The sequence below is a fragment of the Coptis chinensis genome, chromosome 5, assembly GCF_015680905.1.
Source record: "Coptis chinensis isolate HL-2020 chromosome 5, ASM1568090v1, whole genome shotgun sequence".
NCBI classification, from domain to species: Eukaryota; Viridiplantae; Streptophyta; class Magnoliopsida; order Ranunculales; family Ranunculaceae; genus Coptis; species Coptis chinensis.
Genome location: NC_141460.1, coordinates 91,194,282 through 91,218,013, shown reverse-complemented (window position 1 = coordinate 91,218,013; position 23,732 = coordinate 91,194,282). Strand labels below are relative to the sequence as shown.

Below are 23,732 nucleotides of genomic sequence, written 5' to 3'. Positions count from 1 at the left end.
TGTTCTCAGAAGCATACTTGTAAGCAAAATTGAGGTCTTAGAAGTGTTTTAGACACTATATGAATGATATGTGACATTCTTTAACAAGGCCTCACTTGAAAAACATATATCTAAATGGTTTTCTAATTTATTGACTTTGTCATGAGAAATTAAAAAATGTGGGGGATCATGTATCTTCTTGAATTAATCAATTCAAAATTAGAAATTTGTTGAAGCATTACTCAAAAAAGACATCAAATGTGGTGTTTTGCTCTAGGAGAGATGCATAAATTTCAAAGAAAATCCTTATAACAAGCGACATAGCAAGGTCCACTATATATGGAATCGGAATTCATATATGGAATCGAGGGACGTCATAATTTCAAAAGGTCCACTATGGAATCGATGGAATCATGACTTGAAACTTCTTAGAGGATATTCCAAAGGGGGCTAAATCACTGTAGGCCGATTGTGCATGGCGGAATCTATATTGGTAGAGCTATCGAGTAGCATGTATAGAAGATGTAAGTCTCTCGACATATCGTCGTACATAATAATCCGGCTCTCAAATGGAGTTATCTCAATCAACAATGTAAGGTCAAAAGATAACATTGGGATCCGCTTACAAAAGGTTTAACAAGAGAGCAAGGAGAAAGATTATCAAGGGGAATGGGCTTAAAGCTTTTGAGATAATCAACCAAGAGTCATCATAATGGAAAACCAACCTAGTTGGATCGGAGATCCCAAGATCTAGGTTCAATGGGCCAACTCAATTATGTTTGTGACTCGGCACCGGGGAGTAATATTATACTCTAACCCATTCCTATATAAGATAAAGGCATATCCGGCCATGAGAACCGGGATAAGTCAAGCTTTTAATGATTTACTATATCTTGAAAGTTATGTTATCCAAGTGAAGTATTGCAGGATACTTTTTATAGAAATCACCTAGTGTTAGTGGGGCCAGCTTCTATGAGAATTTTAAAGACAAATGTCTCAAAAGCACTATCAAACCAAGAAGTGTTCAAGGCCAAAATGAACACAAACGCGGAGAACCAACAAAGATTCGAGACTCAGCATGCTGCGGAAGATGATTGTCTAGGTTTATACAAACGGTGACGGTTCAAGGACATTAATTGAAGTCTACCGATCGTCCAATTAAATCCGGATCTTTTTCACTAAGGCAAGTTCAAGGCCTCCCATGCTACTTGACCGACGTCGCGGTATCTTTTCATTTGTAAAAGAACGTAAATCCAATGTTTATGATAGAAGAAGCCAAATTTTCATTCATGCGGGATTGTTAGAAAAATGATTTGCTCAAATCCATTTAAATATGAATGAGTAGTTTTGTCTCCCAAGTTACCCCACTTAAGATGAAATGGGTTTTTCAAACAAGACGTAATGTGAGAAAACCTTTTCAAAATGATGCATTTGTTTGAAACGAGTGCATTATGCCGAAAAAGTCGCGACCTTTTCGAAATGTGCAAACGGTTTGAAAGCGAAATACATCATGCCGAAAAGGTGCAACCTTTCAAATAGGCAATCGTTTCAAAACGATTCTTTGAAATGGTGTGTCCTTTCAAAACATGTGACTTTTCAAAGAGTTGCTTACTTTTTCCCAAGAGTCACCTAAAAGACACCACTCTGGTGGATGAATTTGAGAGAAAATACACCGCATCACACAGACTTCTCTTCTCCCTACAAATACTATGTTGTGTTCGGCCGAAGCTATAGAATTGAAGTCTTGAATTTCATAGGCAGTTTCCCATCAACCTTCAAGCACCGCGCGAGGGGGAAAATCTGTCTTAAGAAGATGTATCTCAACGGATTTAATTAAGAAGTAAGAATTTTTGTATAGTTTGGAAAGAAGTAAAGATAATTAAGTCAGATATTCCTAACACATATGACTAGCAATATACCAATAGTTGCACAAAACATTGACGCCAACAATAAGGATGATAACATTGTTGTACATGTCAATATTTTTTCTATATTTTTCTGAGTTTAATTCATGGTTTTCAGCCAAGTTTGTACTTCAGCCTCACGAAGACACCACTTGCGGCAGCTGTTGATGCAGAATCACTACCTTGCGTAGATCTGTTGGTTAAGGTAAGAATTTACATATTACATGGGCAACACATCATCTTTTATGATGAATACATATCGTTAGGAAACACTTAGAAGTAGTGTGTACTTTCTCAGTGAAGTAGGTAAATGGCATGTAGTATGGCACTTGGTTGTATATTTTTGCCAAAAATATATGCCTTTTCGGTTTCTGTTGCTCCAAGCTTGAAAAGTATGGATTAAACTTTAAAATATAATGGAGATTATCACTTTAAATCATAATCCTTGTTCATCTCAGTTCAATCTGTTTGAGGCTCTCTTGCTCACCATTATTTAAATGTGTCTAAAGCCTGGTACATGTATGACTCCTTTCATATTCAATTTCCCTGTTGGATAGTGATGTTTAATGGTAAGGCCAACTTGCAATAGAGATGAAGCACACTTTGTTATGAAAGATTAACCTGAAAATTGGGTCTTTTCCTTTGCCGCCTACGGGGTGATTGCGTTTTTTCTTCTTAGATCTTCTTTGGGTCTGGCATGGTTCAATTATATATCATTGATTTTTCTTTTCGACATGGATTTCAAATTTTACATTAGTTAATCCAATTTTTATTTGAGTTTACCTAACAACTTTGCAATTTTAACTGAAATTCGGTCTATTGCCTTGTTTCATATTATATGTATAGGGGAGGGCTGATTTAAATGCCCCTCTATACCCAAAAAAAAAAAAAAAAGTATTTGTAGTTAATTAAAGAATGGCAAGGACCATGTATCCTTCATGATGCCGTGTCAGCTCTGCTTTCTTTACGGTTTCAGAGTTGCCCTTCACTTGGGACTTTAAATCTGATCTGGAAACCCACTACGATCAAGTGAAATGGGATTCGGCGGGAGTAAGTGGTGTGATAGCATCAAATCACTATAGCAATTTACCTCCTACACTGATAAGAATGAGGGAACCATCTCAACCACAAGTAGTGTCATGTGTATGATAGAAGGTGAAATGCTGGAGCAAGGAGAGATCCCAAAGGAAGAGAGAAATGATGAATTGTTAACTGTGCTTTCCTATGAGCATAAAAAGCTTTTTAGGGAATTGCTGCCCCCCCGCGCTTACAGAGCGGTTATTTTGGGTGGACAAAATAGGAGAGCGATGTTTAACATGAATAATCTAGATCCCAAGCATCGGATTATCCTAAACGTCAAGCATATGCTTTTGTCTTTAGCAACACACAAAATGAACCGAAAATTGTGAACACAATGACGTGGCACTCATGGGACTTCATCGTTTAGAAAGAAGTACTGAAAATCAAGATCTCTCGACTTGTGTTCACAAATTGTGTTCAAAGTGTGTGTTGCTGTAGAAGCACTCATTTATTGATGCAGCGTTTTCGTGGATGTAATGTTCACCATAATACTTTGCTATAAGGGAGCAAAAGATGGAATGAAAAATGATGTGGGCTAAGGGATGCCAGCCTGTTTGGCTGTCTTAGCTAGATGTCTTCTCTTGGAGTGCAGTTTACATTTTTTTTTATTGCATAAATATATCTTATTTTATCATTTACAAAAATATTATTATTATTATTTTTTTATTAATATCTTATTATTATTATTTGGGGGGTGGGGGGTGGGGGTGTGGTTTTCTAAGGACCTATGTTTGATTTTATAACACTATCCCACATTAACTATATATTCATTGCGAGAAATGGTAAGTGGACTAAGACATCGTTTGAGTTTGTTAGTTTGTTGGTGGTTATCCTAACATTAAGAATTGTGTGTGCGAGGGGGAGGGATGTTTTTGGATTAAGTACCTATTTTTTTCTTTCATTGTTTTGCTGATAGAAAAGTAAATTGTAGAGTTCAATTTTTACTTTTCTCCCTAAGTGTGTTCTTGGAATATAGGGTTCTAAATTAAACTTACATTTTCTGGAAGGGTATACTCCGACATAGAAAGTAAAAATCCTAGTGTCAATTTGGAAGGGTATATTCCGACATAGGTTCCTTCACTGTAGTCTTTTTCATTTAGATGACTAGTCCTTTCCAATGGAGGCCTTGTTTTTTCCATTTTATCAATGAACAAGTTTTTACATCAAGATCACATAAAACTAAGGGGGTGTTTGGATCCTATTTATTTATTGCTAAAAAGTGTTTATTAGTGAAAAAACATTTTTTGAAAAAATAAATGTGTTTGGTTTCTATTTAAAAAAAAAATAGTTTTTCATCCAAAAACACTTTTTGGTCCCAAAAACTTGTTTTATGATAATTAGGTAAAACTTGTTTTTAAGTTAAAAACTATTTTTTTTCTTTGAAGGAAACACTTTTGGAGCTAAAGGCAAATGAACTCCCGGGATGTTTTAGACTTTAGTTTTATGCCACGATATGCCAAAATATATCGAAAACATAGTTTGATTTGATAAAATAGCTTTTAAGAAAAGTCACAACCAAACATGTTTATTGAAAAACTGTTTTTAGAATAAATACTTTTTCATAAAAGTGTTTTTTAAGAAAAAATACTTTTTTGAAAAAATGAGAACCAAACACCCACTAAACCTTGTCACATACTTGTGAATAGATGATTAGGTATTGATGTTGGTACATCCAGTCCCATTTAAGATTTATGAATTGGACTTTGCAATCTTTTTTCCTAAACAGTCACTTGTACTTGCTGATGAAACATCTAACTTCTTCCAGAGAGAGGTCAAGGTAAACCGGAGCCTTGCGGAGGCGAAGTTAAAGGGTGACGAAGCTCTCAGGAACAAGGATTATCTTTCAGCGATATTTTGGTACACTAAGGTAACCTAGCATGTTTTTGTCTTTGAAGCTTCTGCTTAGGTGTCATTTTACTGTTTGTTTTGTTCTAAATCTATATCTGCAAATCAGTATTGTACCTCATATATTAAATGTGCACAGTTGCCCATATTTATAAAATAAGATACAATAAGTTAGGCCGAGTCCAATGGTCAGCCACCCTTTATCCCTATTCCTCAATAGCACAGTGGTATGAGGATAGAGAGTAGGTTTGGTCGAAGCAATGGTTTGAACCATCCTACGCCAGTTCAACTGGCGTGGTTTGAAAATAAAAAAAAAAAAAAAAAACCATTCCACTCCACTTCAACCAGCGCAGAATGAAAACCCGCATTTTGTAAAAGACGAAACTGCCCCTGCGCCCTTTAACCGAAATTTTTGTTCTTCCTCAGCTAATAGGATACATCCGTAATAAAATAGAAATAGTGGGGGTAGTGTAGTAATTCACTGTTCTCATAATTACCATGTTATCTGGTGGGGACACTTTGCAAACCACTCCACTTCAAATGGCGCGGTTTGAAATTGCATATTGCATTCCACGCCACTTGAAGTGGCGCCGTTTGAGTTTTTACAAACCACTCCACTTCAAGTGGCGTGGAATGCACTCTCTATTCCTCCATTTCACTCTCTATATATGGAGAGTAAAATAGAGATGGGGGGCAATGACCACCGCCACTCCCTCCAGTTTTGAAGGAATGGGGTGCCATTGCACCCAGCCTTAGTATTTTTTTCTGGGTGGAGTATCATTACAGTTTGTAGTTCTGTTTATGAATGCACACAGTATGAGATTTTTATTTTTATTTGGTTAGTAATTTAAATATATATTAAAAATAATGAAAAATTTACAAATCAATAGCGTTTGTTACACAAAATGATTGATTTAGACCATCCTGGACTGAGATTAACGGCAATCTCTGCAGATATATTTGCTTCCCTCCAAATGTGGGTAATGCAAATAGTTTGCATCTTTTGTTGGATAAAATTCCATCTGCCCTGTAGCTTCCAAGGTACTGATTGTGTTTTGAAAGCAGTGACTGCTGTGCAGCATCGGACTCCACCCATAAGTGTAGCCATCCATGAGTCACTGCATGTTCAACACTTTCCAAAATAGCAACACATTCCGCCCGGTGATTTGTTGCAAATTTCCATAGCGTAGTCCTTTCCCTGCAACCATAAGTATTTATCTTTACTTGTTGGGTTGTGGAAGGTAGCCAAGTTCCCTGAAAAGGTGGTTTGGGCTGAGCATATCTAGAACTAATGCCCCAAGAACTGAGATCTCATCTTCATGCTTGCATCTGTAGGAAATAGCTTCAGAGAGTTTTCCTGCTGCAAATACATTTTGTTTAATGGTGCCAACAACAGCTGCTCCCAAAGTTAGTGGTCTGTTTCACTGGGAGAGCTTAAGAGCATATCTCAACATGTGGAAATCAAGCTTGAACTTGAAATTACCCCCCAACCAGTTCGAAACAGACCTTGTGAATCTGCCCTCCCAAAGAAGGTGGTGCAAGTTTTCTTCGTTTTCACCACACACAACAAACTTAGATGCCAGCAGCCAGCCTAAGACCCTTCTCTTGATCATGTAATCTGTTGCGGTACATCCATGCTGCTGTTTCTGGGATATAGCTGATACCTTAGGGTGTATGTAGTAATGTAGTATGTACTTGCACCAAATGGCTATGTGCCAGCTGATTTTGGGCTTCTTCATTCTGATTTGTTCATGAGCTGATGCTGTAGAAAACTTGCCAGTTAGGTCAGGACACCTGACTAGTTTATCCTGTATATCAGTTCGCATGTCCTCTATAGAAAGCCCAGCTGATTCAATCATAGTTATAACTTGTTAGGGTAGAGTGGAACACCACTAGTTTATCCTCTTTCTTGTGTACACACACACACAACTTTTTATTTTCTGTTTCTTTTCTTTTTTCCTGCTAAATGTTAATTCTGCATGTTGGTGATATGTTTTCCATCTAGCTCTCAACTACTCAACTAGTTACTTTCTTGGTGTTCATATTGCATTCATTCAGTTATGCATAGACTTTATTATTTTTAACTCCTTTTCTCCTTTTGTTGTTAACTGTGTTTCCTGTAGGCCATATTGAAAATCCCCTTGATGCAACTATGCCATCCAATAGGAGCCTTTGCTGGGCTCATTTGAAAGAAGGAGAGCGTGCTTTAAGTGATGCCCAGGCTTGCGTAATGCTGAAACCCCTGAATGGCCAGAGGCATATTACAGGGAAGGTGCAGCGTGGAATATACTGGAGGTATGTGAATTCTTTGTGTTATTTCTGTACTCTCTATGATGAACATTCTTTTCCATTGTTCAGTTGATAATTTATTTTCAGTTTTATGTCCTTAGTGTCCATACAATGGCATTTGGAAGGTGATCCACTAACTATTTGCTCCTTGATCTGCAGAGACTTGATAAAGCTGTCCCTGCGTACCGCAAAGCTGTGGACAAAGATCATGGAAATGACGAGTACTATTGTGCCTACAGGGATGCTCACTCTGCTCAACAATCTTTGCTGCCATCCTGTGATATTTTCAAGGTAAATTCTGTATTAAATGTAAATTTTGGTAATGGTTGACCTCATGATGTTATGAACAATTAACTCTATATTAAAAGTTTTCTTCCTTTTTGTGAAGGGAGACTTCTCCCATGCTTCTTAGTTCTTACAGCCATGCATTTGCCAAAAGAAAATGTAATATATGTGGGCACCCGGCATGTATCTTCTTGTCTTTTGTTGGAGTTGGATATGTAAAGAGTTTATAAAGTTTGGGATTTAAAACGACCTACGTACCTCATTTGGTGACAGAGAAAGCATGAGCTTTATTTCATTTTGTTCATCTGTTTCTTGTGGCAGGGAAGCTGTTGAAGCTAGAATCAAAGCCATGAAGGTGAATGAGGATAATGATAGTATGATACATTGATATGGTTCAGCTTGCAACGTGAACAATGTATAGTAGTACACGCTAGTTCTGAATGTCTGTGTTTCCGTAGAAGACAAATCTGTTGGCTGTTTGAATATGAGATTTCATGAGTACATGTGCACATATCTTTACTACTTGGTTTGGACGCTATTCTGTACTCTGCAGCTCATAACGTTGTTAATATAACACAGTGCTTCTATGGAAGCTTGGCTTACATTTTACAGTTTCCCTTTTTGGAAATGCTCTTTGCTTTGGTCTAATACTCTAATGGTTTTATAATAACGTTTTTGTGAATGTTTACTGTTCCTCATATTATTTTACATCAAGATATATAGGTACATTAGAGATCGAGTTCCGTATATCTGGGTCTCTCTTTTCTTTCTCGCTTAACTAAGGATTTTCTAAATCTTTCTAGTAGACTGTTTTGCCAAAGGCCAATTTCGTGGCTACAGTAAAGTAAAAGCACTCCTAGTTTGAATAGGAACCTTGGCGGGAATGATCTGGTCCCTTTGCCTTTATACCAGGTAGGTTGTGGACTTGTTGTCAAGCAGAAGCATCAATTGTGAAGGTTCTGAAATTCTGAATAAGTCAAAAATCAAAATTTCAGTTGGAAGTTTGGAACCTTCTGTGTGTTTCACGCTGAATAGTTCGAAAACAAGAGCACAGCAATGGTTGAGGGTTTCAATTTGATCATCTGTTTGTCGTGTCTACTGCAATAAATTTTAGTGGAAGTTGTGCACCCACAAAGCATAATCAAATCCGTATCACAAAGCAACAACAACTTCTTCTGGTTTGTTTTACTTTGCAGACATCCAAACCCTTTATTTGTTTCATATTCAAGTTGTCCTTGATCATTCCTGATTTCTCTATTTTTTCATTTGTTAGGTACAACTACAAAAGCTAATACTACAAAAGCTGCTTCCAATGGAAATCTACGTTGTCTCAGCTTCACTCTTAATTTCTCTACATTTGCGTTTCTCAAACTTATGAGTATTATCTTATATAACCTATTTTTATTTATTTATTTCTTTGGAGTGAACTTAGCTGCGGGACTTGATGTTGGAAAGGAAATGGGAATAGCAACAACAGTTGCCAGTATTAAGAATCCAAAAGGTGAGTTGGCTCTTCATCTTACTGCTGCAGAGGGAAACGCTGATATTTGCAAGTACTTGATCAATGATTTGAAACTTGATATCAAAGATAACAAGGGTTAACCAATATTACCCCCTACTAGATGAGCCAATTAGGATTCCGCCACTAGATGGGAAATTAGGGTCTCCCCCCAAATACACACAAAAAAAAATCGGTGGACCTTTGTTATCTGGGTGAAGTAGTGTTACCCTACTAGATGAGCCAATTAGGATTCCCCCACTAGATGGGAAATTAGGGTCTCCCCCCAAATACACCAAAAAAAAAATTCGGTCAACCCGATTCCCCCCACTAGATGGGGGTAACACTAGTTCACCCAGATAACAAAGGTCCATGATACTTAAGCTTGAGTCTATGTATTTTCGGGTGAAATGAGCACTGAAAAACAACAATTGTCTGATACGTATTCCAAAAGAAGAATGAAAGGTAAAGTCATGACGGTGTATTGTTGATTTGGTTTATTATTACAGGTGAAACCCTATTACACAGTGCAACTTCAGGAAGGCATTTGGGCATTGCTGTTTATCTACTGAAAAGGGGTGCTAATCCTAATACTGCGGATGATTCTGGTTTCATTCCTTTGCATTATGCGGCAGAAATAGGTACAACTCTTTGTTGCGTTTACATTTCAATCAATCTATAAAAAGATAATTCAATGTGTTTTTGAGTATATTATGTAGAGTTATTGCTCAATCATGTACGCATGGTGTGCTTTTGCTTTTTGTATGGTCTTCATGTCTATAAAGGATTTTTGGTTGATGTGAACTCAGTTCAGTGGTTGGATAAAAGGGAAACACTCAAAAAAATAAAGGACAAGGAGTAGAATAAACTAATGAAATGAGACCATTAATATGATATTGCTTGATTGCTTACTTAATTTGAACTTCCATTTGGTGAAAATGTATGGACTAAAGACACGAACTGAGTGAATCTGTGAAGATAGATATACTTGTATATATTACGATATGCACCATTTGGATGATGATGTTGGATGTTAGGATTGTATGCTATCAATAACACAAAGGCAATAGCGTATTGGGCGAACACTTTCTCAGAATTTTAGTTTTTTTTGGAAGATTCGTCTTTCTGATGAAAGAATATAGAGGAAGAAACGCAAAAAATGTGAGCATGGATTGTTTCACTCCCTCCTTTTCAACATTTCCTGATTGTGTCTTTTACACATTTTTATCTCTATAACAGCCTAATACAATAAGAGGTTTGATGCCACCAAATCCAAAAGCAAATGTCAAATAAAAAGGATGACCAAGTAACCTTATAAGACTATGCAAATTCCCTGATAACTATTTGTTATGATCTCGAAGCCGTATTTTTGTTTATGTCAAAATTTAGAGCTCTATCAATCTCTATATTTTTTTTAACATCTTGAGTTTACAGTTAGTGCACTTTGAGCACAACTTATGAAGTTTGATCTACTGACAGTTTTGAAGCATTTATCTTTTTATTAAGAAAGCCCAAGCTATTAGACAAGGCTTAAATTGTGAATATGAAGAGAATGCACATAACCTTAATGTAGGCTGCACCCTGCCATTGTAATTCCAAATAACTTCCAAACTACATCTATCAAAGGTTGATGAAAATATCAATTTATTTGTGATTATACCCAGAAAATTAAAAGAAATCCACTCTTGTTTGGTTTTGAGTATTATGATTCTTTTTTTCATATTTATCATTTGCAGTTTCAGACGTGTTTTATGTAATTGCAGGACACATGAAGTTACTCCACTTGTTACTTTCAAAAGGTGCTACTGTGAATTCCCTTTGTGTGTGGGAACTCCCTTGCAAAGGGCAGTACACAACGGGAAGCATGAAGCTGTTAAACTTTTGTTGAGTCGCAATGCTGATGTAAGCTTGGTTCAGTTTTTTGAATGGGTAGTAAATGTTTGCAGATAGCAAGTAAACTTTGCATAACTAGCAAGAATTCTGTAATGGTTTTGGAGACAAAGGTGTTTGCGACTTTCGGAAGTTTAGTAACTAATGGTTTACCACATTACATAAACCAATATCCGACCACTTAGCATCTGGATGCGTATGAGTCACATGGAATTTTGTTAAAGAAAAAGCACTTAAATGCATTTTCCCTTAAAATGGAATACTGAATATATTACTTTAACTATTCAACATAATAATACAAATTAATAATACAAGAGTACATACAAGAGTTGAGGAGGCCGATGAGGGTGAATTGTGTTTATAACATTGGCTATTTATTATTGGAGTCCAGTGATCTGCAACTTATTTGGATGACTTAGTCTCAACTGAAAGATCAGCTAGAGAAGGGAGGAATTTTGCTTCGTAGGTAAAAAAGCATAATGATTTGTTTATGTTCTTGTAGTTTGAGTAGGGAATAAATGGATGTGCAGTATGGTTCTTCTATGTGCATTATTTAGTCTTGTACCTGTAGAAATGATGCAGGTTGTCATACCTACTTCACGAATCTAGTCCGATGACTATTTTATACTTTGTTATGTATTTCTTCTGGTTCTTTTCCTCCTCTATCAATTAGTATCAGGTGTGTCTTTTCTGAAATGATTTGTTTTATTCTTTTTTTTTGGCAGCCCAATTTATCCTTTCATAGTCTTTAACTCTTTACACTTCCCTTCTTACATCTATTACTATGAAGTCCTTGCCATGTGTGGAACTTTTGCTTGAGGTAAGAAAGTTATCCACTTCTAGTCCTGTCCATACAAAGCCTTGCTATAGGTATACATAAAGTTTTATGCTTCATAATTATTCGTGCCTAATACGTATAACATTTATATAGGCTGGTGTCGACCCCAATATATATATATGGTCATGTCTCTAGTTACACACCTTCAGAAATCGCAGCTGCTAATGGAGAAGTAGAAATGGTCAAATGCTTGTTAAAACATGGAGTGGATCCAAATGTGACTGATGAGGTGAGTTATACCTCTCTCTCTCTCTCTCTCTCTTATGATGTATTCATAATTTACTGGCAACAACAAGAAAGATACTACGCCGTTCCTTTGTAGTGATTTACTTTTGTTGCTGAACTTTGAGAAGTACATACAGCTAGTGATGTTAAATTCGATTTGCTCAACAGTCACTACTATATAAAGAAATTGAATCAAAGATAGGTGTACCTTTACATGAATGTTAGATAAAAATGTTGGCTGGGTCATATTTATTAGCTAAATGTAGTTATTAATTGTAGGAAGGGCATGCACCTATAGAAGTTGCGGCTTCTGTAGGTCATCCTGAAGTTGTCCGTATTCTTTTTGCTATGACTTCACCAATGACCTCTTATCCAGACTGGAGCATTGGTGTAATAATGAGGCAAGTACGTTCTGAAGAAGCAAAAATCCAGGTAATTTGGTATAATTGTGCATATTTGTCAATGTTTTTGCAGTGGAATTGGTCTTGACATGATTTACAATGTTTTGCTTTATTTGTTTTTTTGTATGAAACATTTCATTCCTGTAGTGGGAGCTCGTGGTAGCCAAGGCAAAATCAAAGGGAGAAGATGCTGCTATGTTGCAGCAATTTTTTGGTACACAAAGGTATCCTCGCATGTTATATTTCCAACAACCTCTAAAGCGCTGTTCAGGGAATATAATAACCAAACGAATTCACTTCTGTTACAGTTAAGGCATGCCTAAATTTGTTATTGTCACTCATTAGAGTACTGCTACTTGGATATGCCCGAACTCATTATCAGTGTAGGGCTTGATAACCAGCACATTCGTGGTCCAAAGTATTGTGTTAGAAGCTCATTTTAGTCATAAGCTTGTTGTATTCAAAATTCCACCTTTTAGTTATCTGACTTAGGTTGTGTTTTTCTTCCTCTTCCATCTCATACTCGCGTCTATTTTTTTTTAGGCTATATTAAAAGACCCTCTCATTGCAACTTTACTATCCAATAGTGAGTCTTTGTTATGCCCATCAGAAAAATGGGAACAATGCTTTACAAGATGCCATGACTTGCGTAATATACTGGCCAAATAAGGCTCACTACAGGGCAGGTGTAGTGTGTGTATACTGGAATTATGTATATTTGGTTGGCAGGTGTAGTGTGTGTATACTGGAATTTTGTTCTTATTTCTTACTTCTTAGGTTGGATTTGGTATACCAATATTTTGTTTTTGCTGGGTAAGCTCGTTCGATTGTATTAAAAGGAAAAAAAGAACAAAAAAATGGTGTGAGTGGATTGTGACAAGTTCACATCTCACTCAGAATCAGCACTAGGTCTTTACAAAGATTCAGAAAAGTGCAAAGCACTATCTAAATCTATAGTAGGTACTAGCAGGATGCTCCTATCTTGTAACTAATGTAGATCTTACTGGTGGAAGCTTCAATTTAATTGAATCTACACTTTAATTGAAACATAATCAAAAGACGACCTAAAAATCACTCTTTTATTGAATCTCTCAATGACAAATCACACACATAAACACAACTACTGAAACCCTAACTACAAGCCCGTTTTTTAAAGTAAACTTAGAAAGCATAAACCAATAGGAACACGACATGTGTCCAACTAACTAATGGACTCGAACCATGGGCTTGGACTCAACTAAGGGGCTCACGCCCATAACATGTAGAGGGAATATAGGCGCACACCTATGACACTGACAGACTCGACTAATGTTCTACATCACTCTCCCCAACCAAAAAAAATTCGTCATCGAATTTCTAATCAACAAAAACTTTAGGTAAAGAGAACCACGTCCACAAGTTTTAGAAAATCGGCCAATACCCCAGCTGAAAGGAATCTGACCATGAATTTTTCCTTTATAGCAGTTTCCCTGGTTTAAAATCAGTAACCCACAACATGTTCTTGCACACAAATTATGAAAATAATAACCAGAAGATGCACCAAAATTTTTTGGTACCAATGACTCATCTTGAAAGTTTGTAACTTCACCAACATATGTGACTTTCTTTAAGGAAATCCAAATCTGCAATCGTGCTTTTTTGAAAAACAAATCACTTCATTTGTCAAAGTGAGTCACAAAATTTTCCCAAATCAGATCTTCGTACTTATCAAAAAAAGACTCGTCTTCATATTTATCAAAGATTGGTGGAGCGCCCAATAGGGGGGCTTCAACACCTGCCGGCAGCCGAGCGGCGCCATCATTGAGGGGTACACCCTCACGTTTCTCATTGAGAGGAGGTTCCCTGTTGGTGTTATCTTTCATGCCAACTCTGTTCTCTCTGTTGTTTTCTGGATCTGTAGGCGCAAAAAGGTTCAGAAGAGGGATTGAACCATCAACCTGAAATGCATCATCAGTACTAGCCATTGAACTATTATTCTGTGGTGGTGGAAGTGGTTGTTGCACCTTTCTTTGGACTGGAAACTTTGCTTCCATCAGGTTCTGGAACATCTATGTCATGTTTTTCATGCTTTCTTCTAAACGAGACATGCGAGTATCTATGGATGGAGGACGACCTCGAGTTGCTTTGTGATTCATCATAACAACACAAAAAAAATTGACTTTTAGAGAAAAAAAAAAATTGCCGTGAACAGTGGCATAGTGAATAGTGCCTGATGAACAGTGTTTCGGTTAACAGTACCGTGAATAGTAACCCCTGAAATTAATTTGCTCCGATACCAAATAATGTAGATCTTACTGGCAGAAGCTTCAGTTTAATTGAATCTACATTTTAATTGAAACACAATTAAAAGAGGACCTAAAAATCACTCTTTTATTGAATCTCTCAATCACAAATCACATACATAAACACAACTACTGAAACCCTAACTACAAGCCCGTTATTTAAAGTAAGCCTAGAAAGCATAAACCAATAGTAACACGACATGTGTCTAACTAACTAATAGACTCGAACCATGGGCTTGGACTCAACTAAGGGGCTCACGCCCATAACATATAGAGGGAACATAGGCGCACACTTATGACACTGACAGACTCGACTAATGTTCTACATCAGTAACCCATGAAGGTCTACCGAGATATGTTCTTCCCATGTTGTCTGTAAGTGTGACTCCCTTTCTAGCAGCAACATCAGCAGAGAAGTTTGCTTCTCTCCAAATTGAAGTGATGACAAACTTCTGTAGCATATTTTGGACATGTTTCCATCTGTGCATAAAGGCCCATGGCAGCTGTGACGATCCAAAAGCCTGTACTGTTGCTTCAGAGTCTGTTTCAATCCAAATGTCAGACCATCCCTTAGTGGTATACCAATAAATATATTAAAGATTTACAGGTAAAGTCGTTCAGTCAAAACTTTGTATATAGTGGCTTGGTGGTTCCATTCCTCATATCTCTGTCTAACATTCTTTTTTATTTATTTATTTGGTTCATAAAGTTTTGAATGTATGTATCCTTGACAATTCGTTCTTCACTCTTTTTTTACATGAGTGATGCGGAAGTTTGATGCAGCAGCCTTGGCTTTCGCTGTCGGTCTGCAACTGGATCCTAGAAACCGGGATCTCTGCCATGCATTTCAGTTCAGATCTATATACAATCACTTAGTACAATGATCCCATGTCAGACATTTTCTAATCCGTATATGTTACTACTGTGTGAAAGCATGCATGGTGGTTAGGGTAGTTATTGGTGCACGCCACATGCATTATGCAGCATCGTAAACCCCAATGGAGGATAGTTATTGTGTGTGTGGGTGTTGAAAATATGGCTCCAATTATATGCCTAGTATTACATTTTTTTTTACAATTTAGAAATGGATGAGTTACATCCCTTGGTATATAAGCATTATACAGCCAAACAATAGGTCATTCTATAATCAGTATTTTGTCTCCAACGATGTGTTCTTGGTTGCTTTGTATTTGTTCAACCTTGGAGATTTGATTCTGAAGAATTGAACATACACCAAGAGAATGTCGTTTTGCGTATATAATGTCTAAGCTTCAGCATTGATTTCTATATTTTTTTTTACTCTCTTGTTCTCTCTCATGTACATTTCACAGGGAAGCTAGAATGAAATCCACCACTGCAACTCAGTGAAGATGATACTGCTCAGGTTGTAAGATGAAGGCTGTTTTGGTCATACTCTCCGAGAAAGTTTGAGTGATGCAAGTTCAGTTAGGATCCAGACTTTCAGTTGGAATTCCTCAAGTATATGAATGTCTTATTTTGTTTGTGGGACTTCAGCAACAGCTTTTGTAACTTAGTTCATAATCTTGTTTCTGACATTTACTTAAAGTCCGTAGTTTACAATTTTATGTTTACATATCGTGGAACTGATTGTTATATATCCCAGATGTCTTCCTAAAAATTGTTCTGTGTTGGGCCTTTGGTCTGAATATAAGGTGTACGTATGCTAAACCTGGTGTAAAAACCAAGATTGTATGTAAATCCAAGTGTCTTAAGCTAACTGCAGATAAAAACTTAATTGACTGTAAACTAGTTAGGCTAGTTACTGCATCCAAGTTGTATGATTTAATGATTACAATGGAATTGCCTCAAACTGAAATTTGGAAGTAAGATTTATACATTGGATTTTTGGATCTCCTCGTGGATTACCATAAAGCTTAGGGATTTAATAAATTTGAGCAAATCTATCAATGACTGATCAAAACGATGGGTAATCCTCAATTTGGTTTTCCATTTATATACTTCAGAACTAGCTCAAGCAACATCAATCTTGCTATTAAATCTGGACTCAGTGCAGTGAAAATTCGTCTTTAGAAGCAATGATACTACAAAAGCATACATTCAGTATAATTTAAATCTAAAATTGATGTCATAGTGTACTAAAACAGTTCATGAGATATTTTCCAAGGATAACCTAGACTTTTCACTATTCTTGGCGCCCTTTCCCAAAAACCTAAACCCAAACCCAACCGCCTCACTTTTTACTATTATTTTATTAATTCCCCTTCCCTCAAACTTCCAAAACACTTCTCCATGGCTTGTTAGTTCCAATTCCATTTCTCATTTATTATAATTTTTTTAATCTAATAATAATAATAACTTTTAATTTTACATTTTCAGGCAAAGCTCACTCAAAAACCGTCGAACTATTCGTAGCCGCTGCAGTTGGAAATCTCCGTCGTCTCAAAAGTAAAACATTCCCATTTATTTTATTATTTCATATTTAATATAAAACAATTTATTTACTTGTTAATTATTTTGTGTGTAGAGTTGGCTAGGGAAGTTGATAAAAATGGGAAAGGAATAGCGAAAACACTTGCTACTACTAAAGACAGTGTAGGCCAAACTGTTCTTCACGCTGCTGCGGCCGAAGGAATGACGGATATTTGCAAGTACTTGGTTGATGATTTGAAACTTGATATTCATTTGAAAACTACTAATGGTATATATACTTTCTTGTTTCTGTCTTCAAATTAAATTAGGATTTGTCTTGTTATACATTTTTACTCATTTGTTTTGTTACAGGTGCAACTCCGTTACTCCGTGCATGCATGGATGGGCATTTGAGTACAGTTGCATATCTTCTTAGAAAGGGTGCTGATCCTAATACGACGAACGATAAAGGTCTCACTCCTTTGCATTATGTTGCACAAATAGGTAAATATTTATTGCACCGTTTTGGATTTGAGGAATGAATCTATGACGTACTTTGTTAATCAGATGAGTTTATGTTATTGCAGGACATGAAGAGTTAATCCGCTTATTACTTTCAAATGGTGTTAATGTGGATTCCCTCTCTTGTATTGGAACTCCCTTGCAAAGGGCAGCAAGTGAAGGGAAGCATGAAGCGGTCAAGATTTTGTTGGATCACTGTGCCAATGTAAGCTATCGCTTTTGGCAGTGCTTGTCATACGTTTGCAGAAGCAACTAAGACTATTTCAGTAGTATACTTCTCGTTGTTTATTTAAAATAGTTTTTGTGGAAAGATCCACTCCACGTGCGGAGGTAAAGCATGTACATTTGACCATCCCCGCACTAACGGAAGATCTCTTGGGCTCTTTGCATTTTACGCCATATTAGTGTTTTTTCAATTAATTTTTTTATTGAATATAGAACTCTTAAAAAATAGCTTTCTCCAAGAAGACTATTGCATATATTCATATAAGGAACTGATTTCTGTCCCTTATATTTCCCTGATATCTTGTTTTTATTTGTTGAACAGTTTTATGAAAACGTGTTAGGATTAGAACTTGTTGGTGTTTATGGTAGATACAGGCTTCCTTTGGAAGGAGTAGTCATTTTTTGATTTCATCTCACGTGAACACTATGACAATTATGCAAGTATTAGGATACAATCATCATGTATAAGCAGTCATTCATATGAAAAGAATTATACATGATGTAAATTGCATTCACGATATGAGAAACGTCATAGTATCCACCATGGGCAAGGCCTGGAATTTGCGTGATATTATTGCTTCTCTCTTTATTTATTTATTTTTTCATATATATATATATATATATATATATATATATATATATATATATATATATATATATATATATCCCATTTTTTCCTCGTTCAAGGGCAGGGTTTAATTCTTGACTCATATCTTGTTGTTCTTTGCAGCCGGGATTATATTTCCATCATGTTCCTACTCCCCTTTCCGCTGCTGTTGCAGCATCTTCATTGCGTTGTGTTGAACTTTTAATTGAGGTAAGAATGTTACTCATTTCATATTTGCAGCTGTATAATGTTGTTAATAGATAGTTATATATGGATTGTATATATTCCCAACTTCATTGAAAACTTTTGGTTTTTTCAGCTCTCACCTTCAATCCGTGAATTATACTTTGTCTTTGACGCAAATGATTTGCTTGGCACTTGCATTATCGTAGTTTTTCTCTCTTTTTCTTTCTCTCTTTTTTTGGATAATAAATAACATCCATGTTATATTCTGTCATTGACATGCCTTCATATCCTTGATTGTGGTGTTATCCTTGATTGTTTTACCTCGTGGTGCTTACATGCATCTAATACTTGATTTGATATTAACATTTGTACAGGCTGGTGCTGACCCAGACGCAGTTTCATGCGGTGTAACTCCATTGCATATTGCCGCTTGCCATGAAGAAATTGATATTATTAAGTGCTTATTAAAGGCTGAAGCTGATGCAGATGTGACTGACAATGTAGGAAAAGGCTTCTTTTAACCATTTTTTACTTTAGTTTCCGCTGATAGCATGCTTGCTCTCATTACAAGGAGTAGGTTTTGATATAAATGTTTAGTTTGGATAAGATTCGGCTCTTGGAATTAACTCTTTTCATTATTGTACAGAATGGGCTGAAACCAATAGAAGCTGGAGCTTTAAATGGTCATGATGAATCTGTAAAGATTCTTTTACCTGTGACCTCACCAATTCCAACATACTCGGACTGGAGCTATAGTGGAATAATGAGGCACGTTCGTTCTGAAGAAGCAGGGGAACAGGTACAAATGAACATTGTACTTTAAGATGACTAAATGTCCCATTTCTTGGGAGCTAAGCCATCTGGTGTCATCCTAACTATTATTCCTTAATGCCAACATTATCTCTGGTGAACTTTATATCGATACTTGGCATGTGCCAGAAATAGTTAATGAAATGTATTGAGAATCTGTTGAGATTTGTTTTGGTTCTAAATCTATCGTACTTAGGGTCACTTTTGTCGCCAGGAGAACATTAAGGCTCAGTTTGATTCAGGGAATCATGATTTCCTGGGAAATGGAGAGTAAGTAGAGAATGTCGTTATGTTTGAGGAGGGAGAGGGGTAGAGATCTATGTTTGTAGAAATTTTAGTGGAAAATAACTTTTTAAATATATAGTTGTTGCTTTTCTCTAGAACTTTTATAAATAATTTGCTCTTTGCCACACTCTGCCTTTTAAAGAAAAAATGACTCCACCTGACTCTATCTTCATTTCGCTGAATCAGGATTCCGTGAACCAAACGAGCCTATTTCCGGTTGTACGCTCTTGTTAGCTCTGACCATCAGTGGTAATGTAGGTTAAATTGAAGATTAAAATAGCAATAATGTTTAGATTTGTCCCAAAATTCATGTGTCAGACCCACTCGGACGAAAGTTCTAATAAGAAAGATATTGGGTCTTTTTGTCAATTAGTGATTGGAAATTGGGTTAAGGGGTGAAGACGTGAGGTTACAAACTGGAAGGGAGGTCGGTGTAAAGACTAAAGTATAAACAGTTGCATTGAGTTATTGCAAAGATGGAAATTTAGGTGTTGTCAATTTTTCACGTCACCAATCCTACAATAAAATAACATAAATAAATATAATGAAATAATAAGTGGGTGATTCTTTGGTCTTTCCATTTTGGGCCGTAGCATTATTATATTCTCCTTCCTCTGCCTAGCATGCCTGCTGTTCTGTCCATAACCAACAAAGACAGATATTATTACGCCTTGAAAATTTTAAAAATGCCCTTTGGTATTGATTTTCCATGATGGGGTAGTTCTGTGTTGTAATGCAGTCCTGCTATTTTTTAATCTGTTCTCGTAACAGCATCAGTTATCTCCTCATTTTACATTATGATAGGCACTCTGTAGGTCTATTTTCAGTGTACACCTTGGGGACTCTCCTTTTCCCTTGTCATTTATAAGTAATTAATGTGACATAAAAGAGGTTTCCTGTAGGTTTCTTCGACGGAGAAAATTTGGTTGATTCTTTGACCAGTTCACTCACAATCAATTTTTTTCATAGTTGATCAGTGAACTGTTTCATTTAAATATCGACAGTTGGTTAAAGTTCTTGGGCAGCAGTGGGGCAGTTGCATTTTAACATTTGATTAGGCGTTTAAGTCCCACCAATGATTTAAGATTTTGGGCAGCATTGCCAACTGCATTTTAACATGTGACAAGGCGTTACTAATGGTGTCTGGCACATTTTACACCAGTTGACAACTTTTCTGCATTGGGTTTGATTATAAAGTTAAGTTCAACTTTCTGATGAGAAATTTTTATTGGATGCAGAGCAAGCTGAAAGTTAATCAAATGTTTGAGGAAATGAAATCAAAGGGAGAAGAGGCTTTCAGGAAAAAGGATTATAGCTCCGCAATATTTTGGTACACTAAGGTATGGTTTTTCTGGGAAGCTTCATGATGTTAGAAGTAATCTGAAATTCAACTTAGATTTGCCAGTGCATGATTGTTATTATATATAGTGCACTTACACCTAACTTTCTGTATAATACACTTGCACCTAATTTTGAATTTCTTATTTCTCATGATAATGAGAGTGAACTGGTGAAATACGTTTGCTGCATGCTTCACTGTGGCCACAGTATAAATTAGCAAGTGTTTCCTTGAGTGCGTGTTGGTGGAGCTCATTGTAGTCTTTAGTTCTGCTTGTGAATGCAAAGAATGTCGAAGGTTTACCTGAGGGATTCTCTTAAAATGGTTTTTTGCCCTTTTATAATTTTTATAATTGTCAGTTTCTCTGGTTATTATGAACTTATGATACATTACAGTTTTTCCATTTGGCTCAGTTTATACTATGTCTATGGTGTCAGAGTATCCGTGAATGGTCACAACTCACAAACTTGTGAGCCGAAAAGACGTCAATTAACAAAGAGAAAATATGAAGCATCCACTCTATCCCTTTTGAAGATAGTCTTATCGTGTGACAGTATAATAACGAGATTTTAAATAGGAACAGTAATAAATTTATTTAAACCAAACTTCTTGCCTTAGAATGATTTACCTTAGGCACCTTCCAATCCCCTCTCCTCTCCTCCCCCGTGTGTGTGTGTGGGTGGGGGAGGAGGTTTGCGCGTGCTTGCATGCATACAGTGCAGGAACTATATTCTTTTCCAATTTCTGTAGCTTTTCTTTCTATTTTCCTGTTTTTTACGATCTTCCGTTGTGTCTGGTCAATATGGCTCTCTCTTGGAGATTGGTGTATTTTAAATTTTTTAATAGATCTAACCTTTTCTAGATCAGGAGATTGTCTGGATTATCATTAAGCTGATTTTTATGCGTTTGAAATAGATACCATGTTTTTCATTGGTGAAAAGTTCTTTCTATTTGTCCGTTTACTGACATGTTTGTCTGACATCTTTGTCGTCTCATGGAGAGGTTGTTTCAATTCTATTGCCCAGAGAGAATTAGTTTGTTCCCCCATGTCTGTCACCTTTCAACTTGTTGAGATTTGTTTGTTCTAACTACAAACATTCACTTGAGCTGACATTTTTTCCCTTCTTTTCTCACACACCGTTGACTGCTTGCTCTGCTGATTATTATTTTTCACAATACATAGGCCATAAATGAAGACCCTTCCAATGCAATTGTACTATCCAATAGGAGCCTTTGTTGGGCTCGCATGAAAGAAGGGAAGCGTGCTCTAAGTGATGCAATGGCTTGCATAACGTTGAAGCCCGACTGGCCTAAAGCGTACTACAGGGCAGGTGCAGCGTATACCATATTAGAAGTACGTAAAATTTATGCTTCATAATATCATGCCTTGCTTCTAAATAAACTCTCAGGCCAATATATTTGAATTAGGATTTTGTTTCTCTTATCATTTTGTTCCTTGCTATATGCATCACTGCAGAAGTTTGACCAAGCAGCTGATGTGTTCCTTGAGGGTCTGAAGCTGGCACCAGAAAATGAAGATCTTCGTAACGCTTTACAGTTGAGTTCTAGTAAATATAGTCACTTAACTCTATTATTATTGTACGTACAGGTCAAATAATTTTTAATCTTCACGAAAATGAACGAAGGTGTTTCCTTATCCACGGTCTGTTTTGTTTTTGTTTTTTTATAATTTTTTCCCCAAAGTTCAGTGGTTCTATTTACAAGGTAAATGATATATTTAATGTAAATTTTGATAATGGTTGACATCTGAGTTACATTGACACGGACATGTGTGTCCAAATTAGACACGGATACGGAGTGTCTGACACCGAAATATCAAAAACTAAGGTATATCACACACAATGTGTCCTTGTGTGTCCGATACGGACACGTGGATATGTGTTTGACACAGATTATTTTTGAAATATGGTGTGTCCATGTAACATAGGTTGACATCATGATGATTCATGAACAATTAACTCTATATTTAAAGTTTTCTTCCTTTTTTTGAAGGCAGATTTCTGCAAAGCTTCTTACAGCCATCGTTTGTTAGAAAAATGTAATATATGTGGGCACTCGGCATGCATCTTCTTTTCTTTTGTTGGAGTTGGATATCAGGATATGTGATGAGTTCATAAAGTCTTGGGAGATAAAACGACAACATACCTCATTTGGTTTCAGAGAAATGTCTACTTATGTCTACTTCGTTCATCTGTTTCCTGTGGCAGGGAAGCTGTTGAAGCTAGATTCAAATCAATGAAGGCGAATGAGGAAAAATGATAGTATGATACTGCTCAGCTGCTCAGCTTGCAACATGAACGATCTATAGTCGTACACGCTATGCAGTTCTGAGTGTTTGTGTTTCCGTAGAAGACAAATCTGATGGCTTTTTGAATATGACGTATCACAAGTAAATGTGTACATATCTTTACCACTTGGTTTGGAAGCTATGTTTTCTGGTCTGCACTCTGCAGCTCATAATCTTGTTAATATAATACAGTGCTTCTAGGGAAGCTTGGCTTACATTTTATAGTTAGCCTTTTTGGAATTGCTCTTTGCTTTGGTCTAATGGTTAATGGTTAATGGTCTGAAAATAACGTATTTATCAATGTTTACTGTTCCTCGTATTATTTTATATCTTAATTTAGGTGCATTGGAGATCGAGTTCCTTATATCTTGCTCTCTTTTCTTTCTCACTTAACTAAGGATTTCTAAATCTTTCTAGTAGATATTTTGCAAAAGCAATGTTGTGGCTTCAATCAATATAATAAAAGCACTCATAGTTTGAATAGGAACCTTGGCGGGAATGATCTGGTCCATTTGCCGTTATACAGGGGGTTGTGGACTTGTG

General features: G+C 36.5%; 2 protein-coding genes across 5 annotated transcripts; both read left to right on the top strand.

Moving 5' to 3' along the window:
• The first annotated feature begins 1,913 nt into the window (after positions 1–1,913).
• LOC147500013 (uncharacterized) lies at positions 1,914–16,110 on the top strand. Of its 2 annotated transcripts, XM_086561740.1 has the most exons (8): positions 1,914–2,088; positions 4,729–4,830; positions 6,932–7,103; positions 7,257–7,388; positions 11,702–11,837; positions 12,113–12,265; positions 12,382–12,458; positions 15,848–16,110. In XM_086561740.1, the coding sequence occupies exons 3-8, from the start codon at positions 6,961–6,963 to the stop codon at positions 15,882–15,884; spliced, it is 678 nt and encodes a 225-aa protein (XP_086417866.1). In that variant the 5' UTR covers positions 1,914–2,088; positions 4,729–4,830; positions 6,932–6,960; the 3' UTR covers positions 15,885–16,110. The 2 variants fall into 2 exon arrangements, with proteins under 2 accessions (XP_086417866.1, XP_086417865.1); XM_086561739.1 differs by lacking the exons at positions 1,914–2,088; positions 15,848–16,110 and adding an exon at positions 3,712–3,745 and having other exon boundaries at positions 12,382–15,841.
• Positions 16,111–16,635: 525 nt separating this feature from the next.
• Positions 16,636–23,490, top strand: LOC147500012 (uncharacterized). Of its 3 annotated transcripts, none has more exons than XM_086561736.1 (12): positions 16,636–16,794; positions 16,875–16,943; positions 17,023–17,196; positions 17,280–17,411; positions 17,495–17,634; positions 18,385–18,471; positions 18,822–18,947; positions 19,094–19,246; positions 20,781–20,882; positions 22,065–22,235; positions 22,359–22,438; positions 22,899–23,097. In XM_086561736.1, exons 1-12 carry the CDS (start codon positions 16,788–16,790, stop codon positions 22,942–22,944), a joined length of 1,287 nt encoding a protein of 428 aa, XP_086417862.1. In that variant the 5' UTR covers positions 16,636–16,787; the 3' UTR covers positions 22,945–23,097. The 3 variants fall into 3 exon arrangements, with proteins under 3 accessions (XP_086417862.1, XP_086417864.1, XP_086417861.1); XM_086561738.1 differs by having other exon boundaries at positions 22,895–23,085; XM_086561735.1 differs by lacking the exon at positions 22,899–23,097 and adding an exon at positions 23,110–23,490 and having other exon boundaries at positions 16,637–16,794.
• Positions 23,491–23,732: the final 242 nt, after the last annotated feature.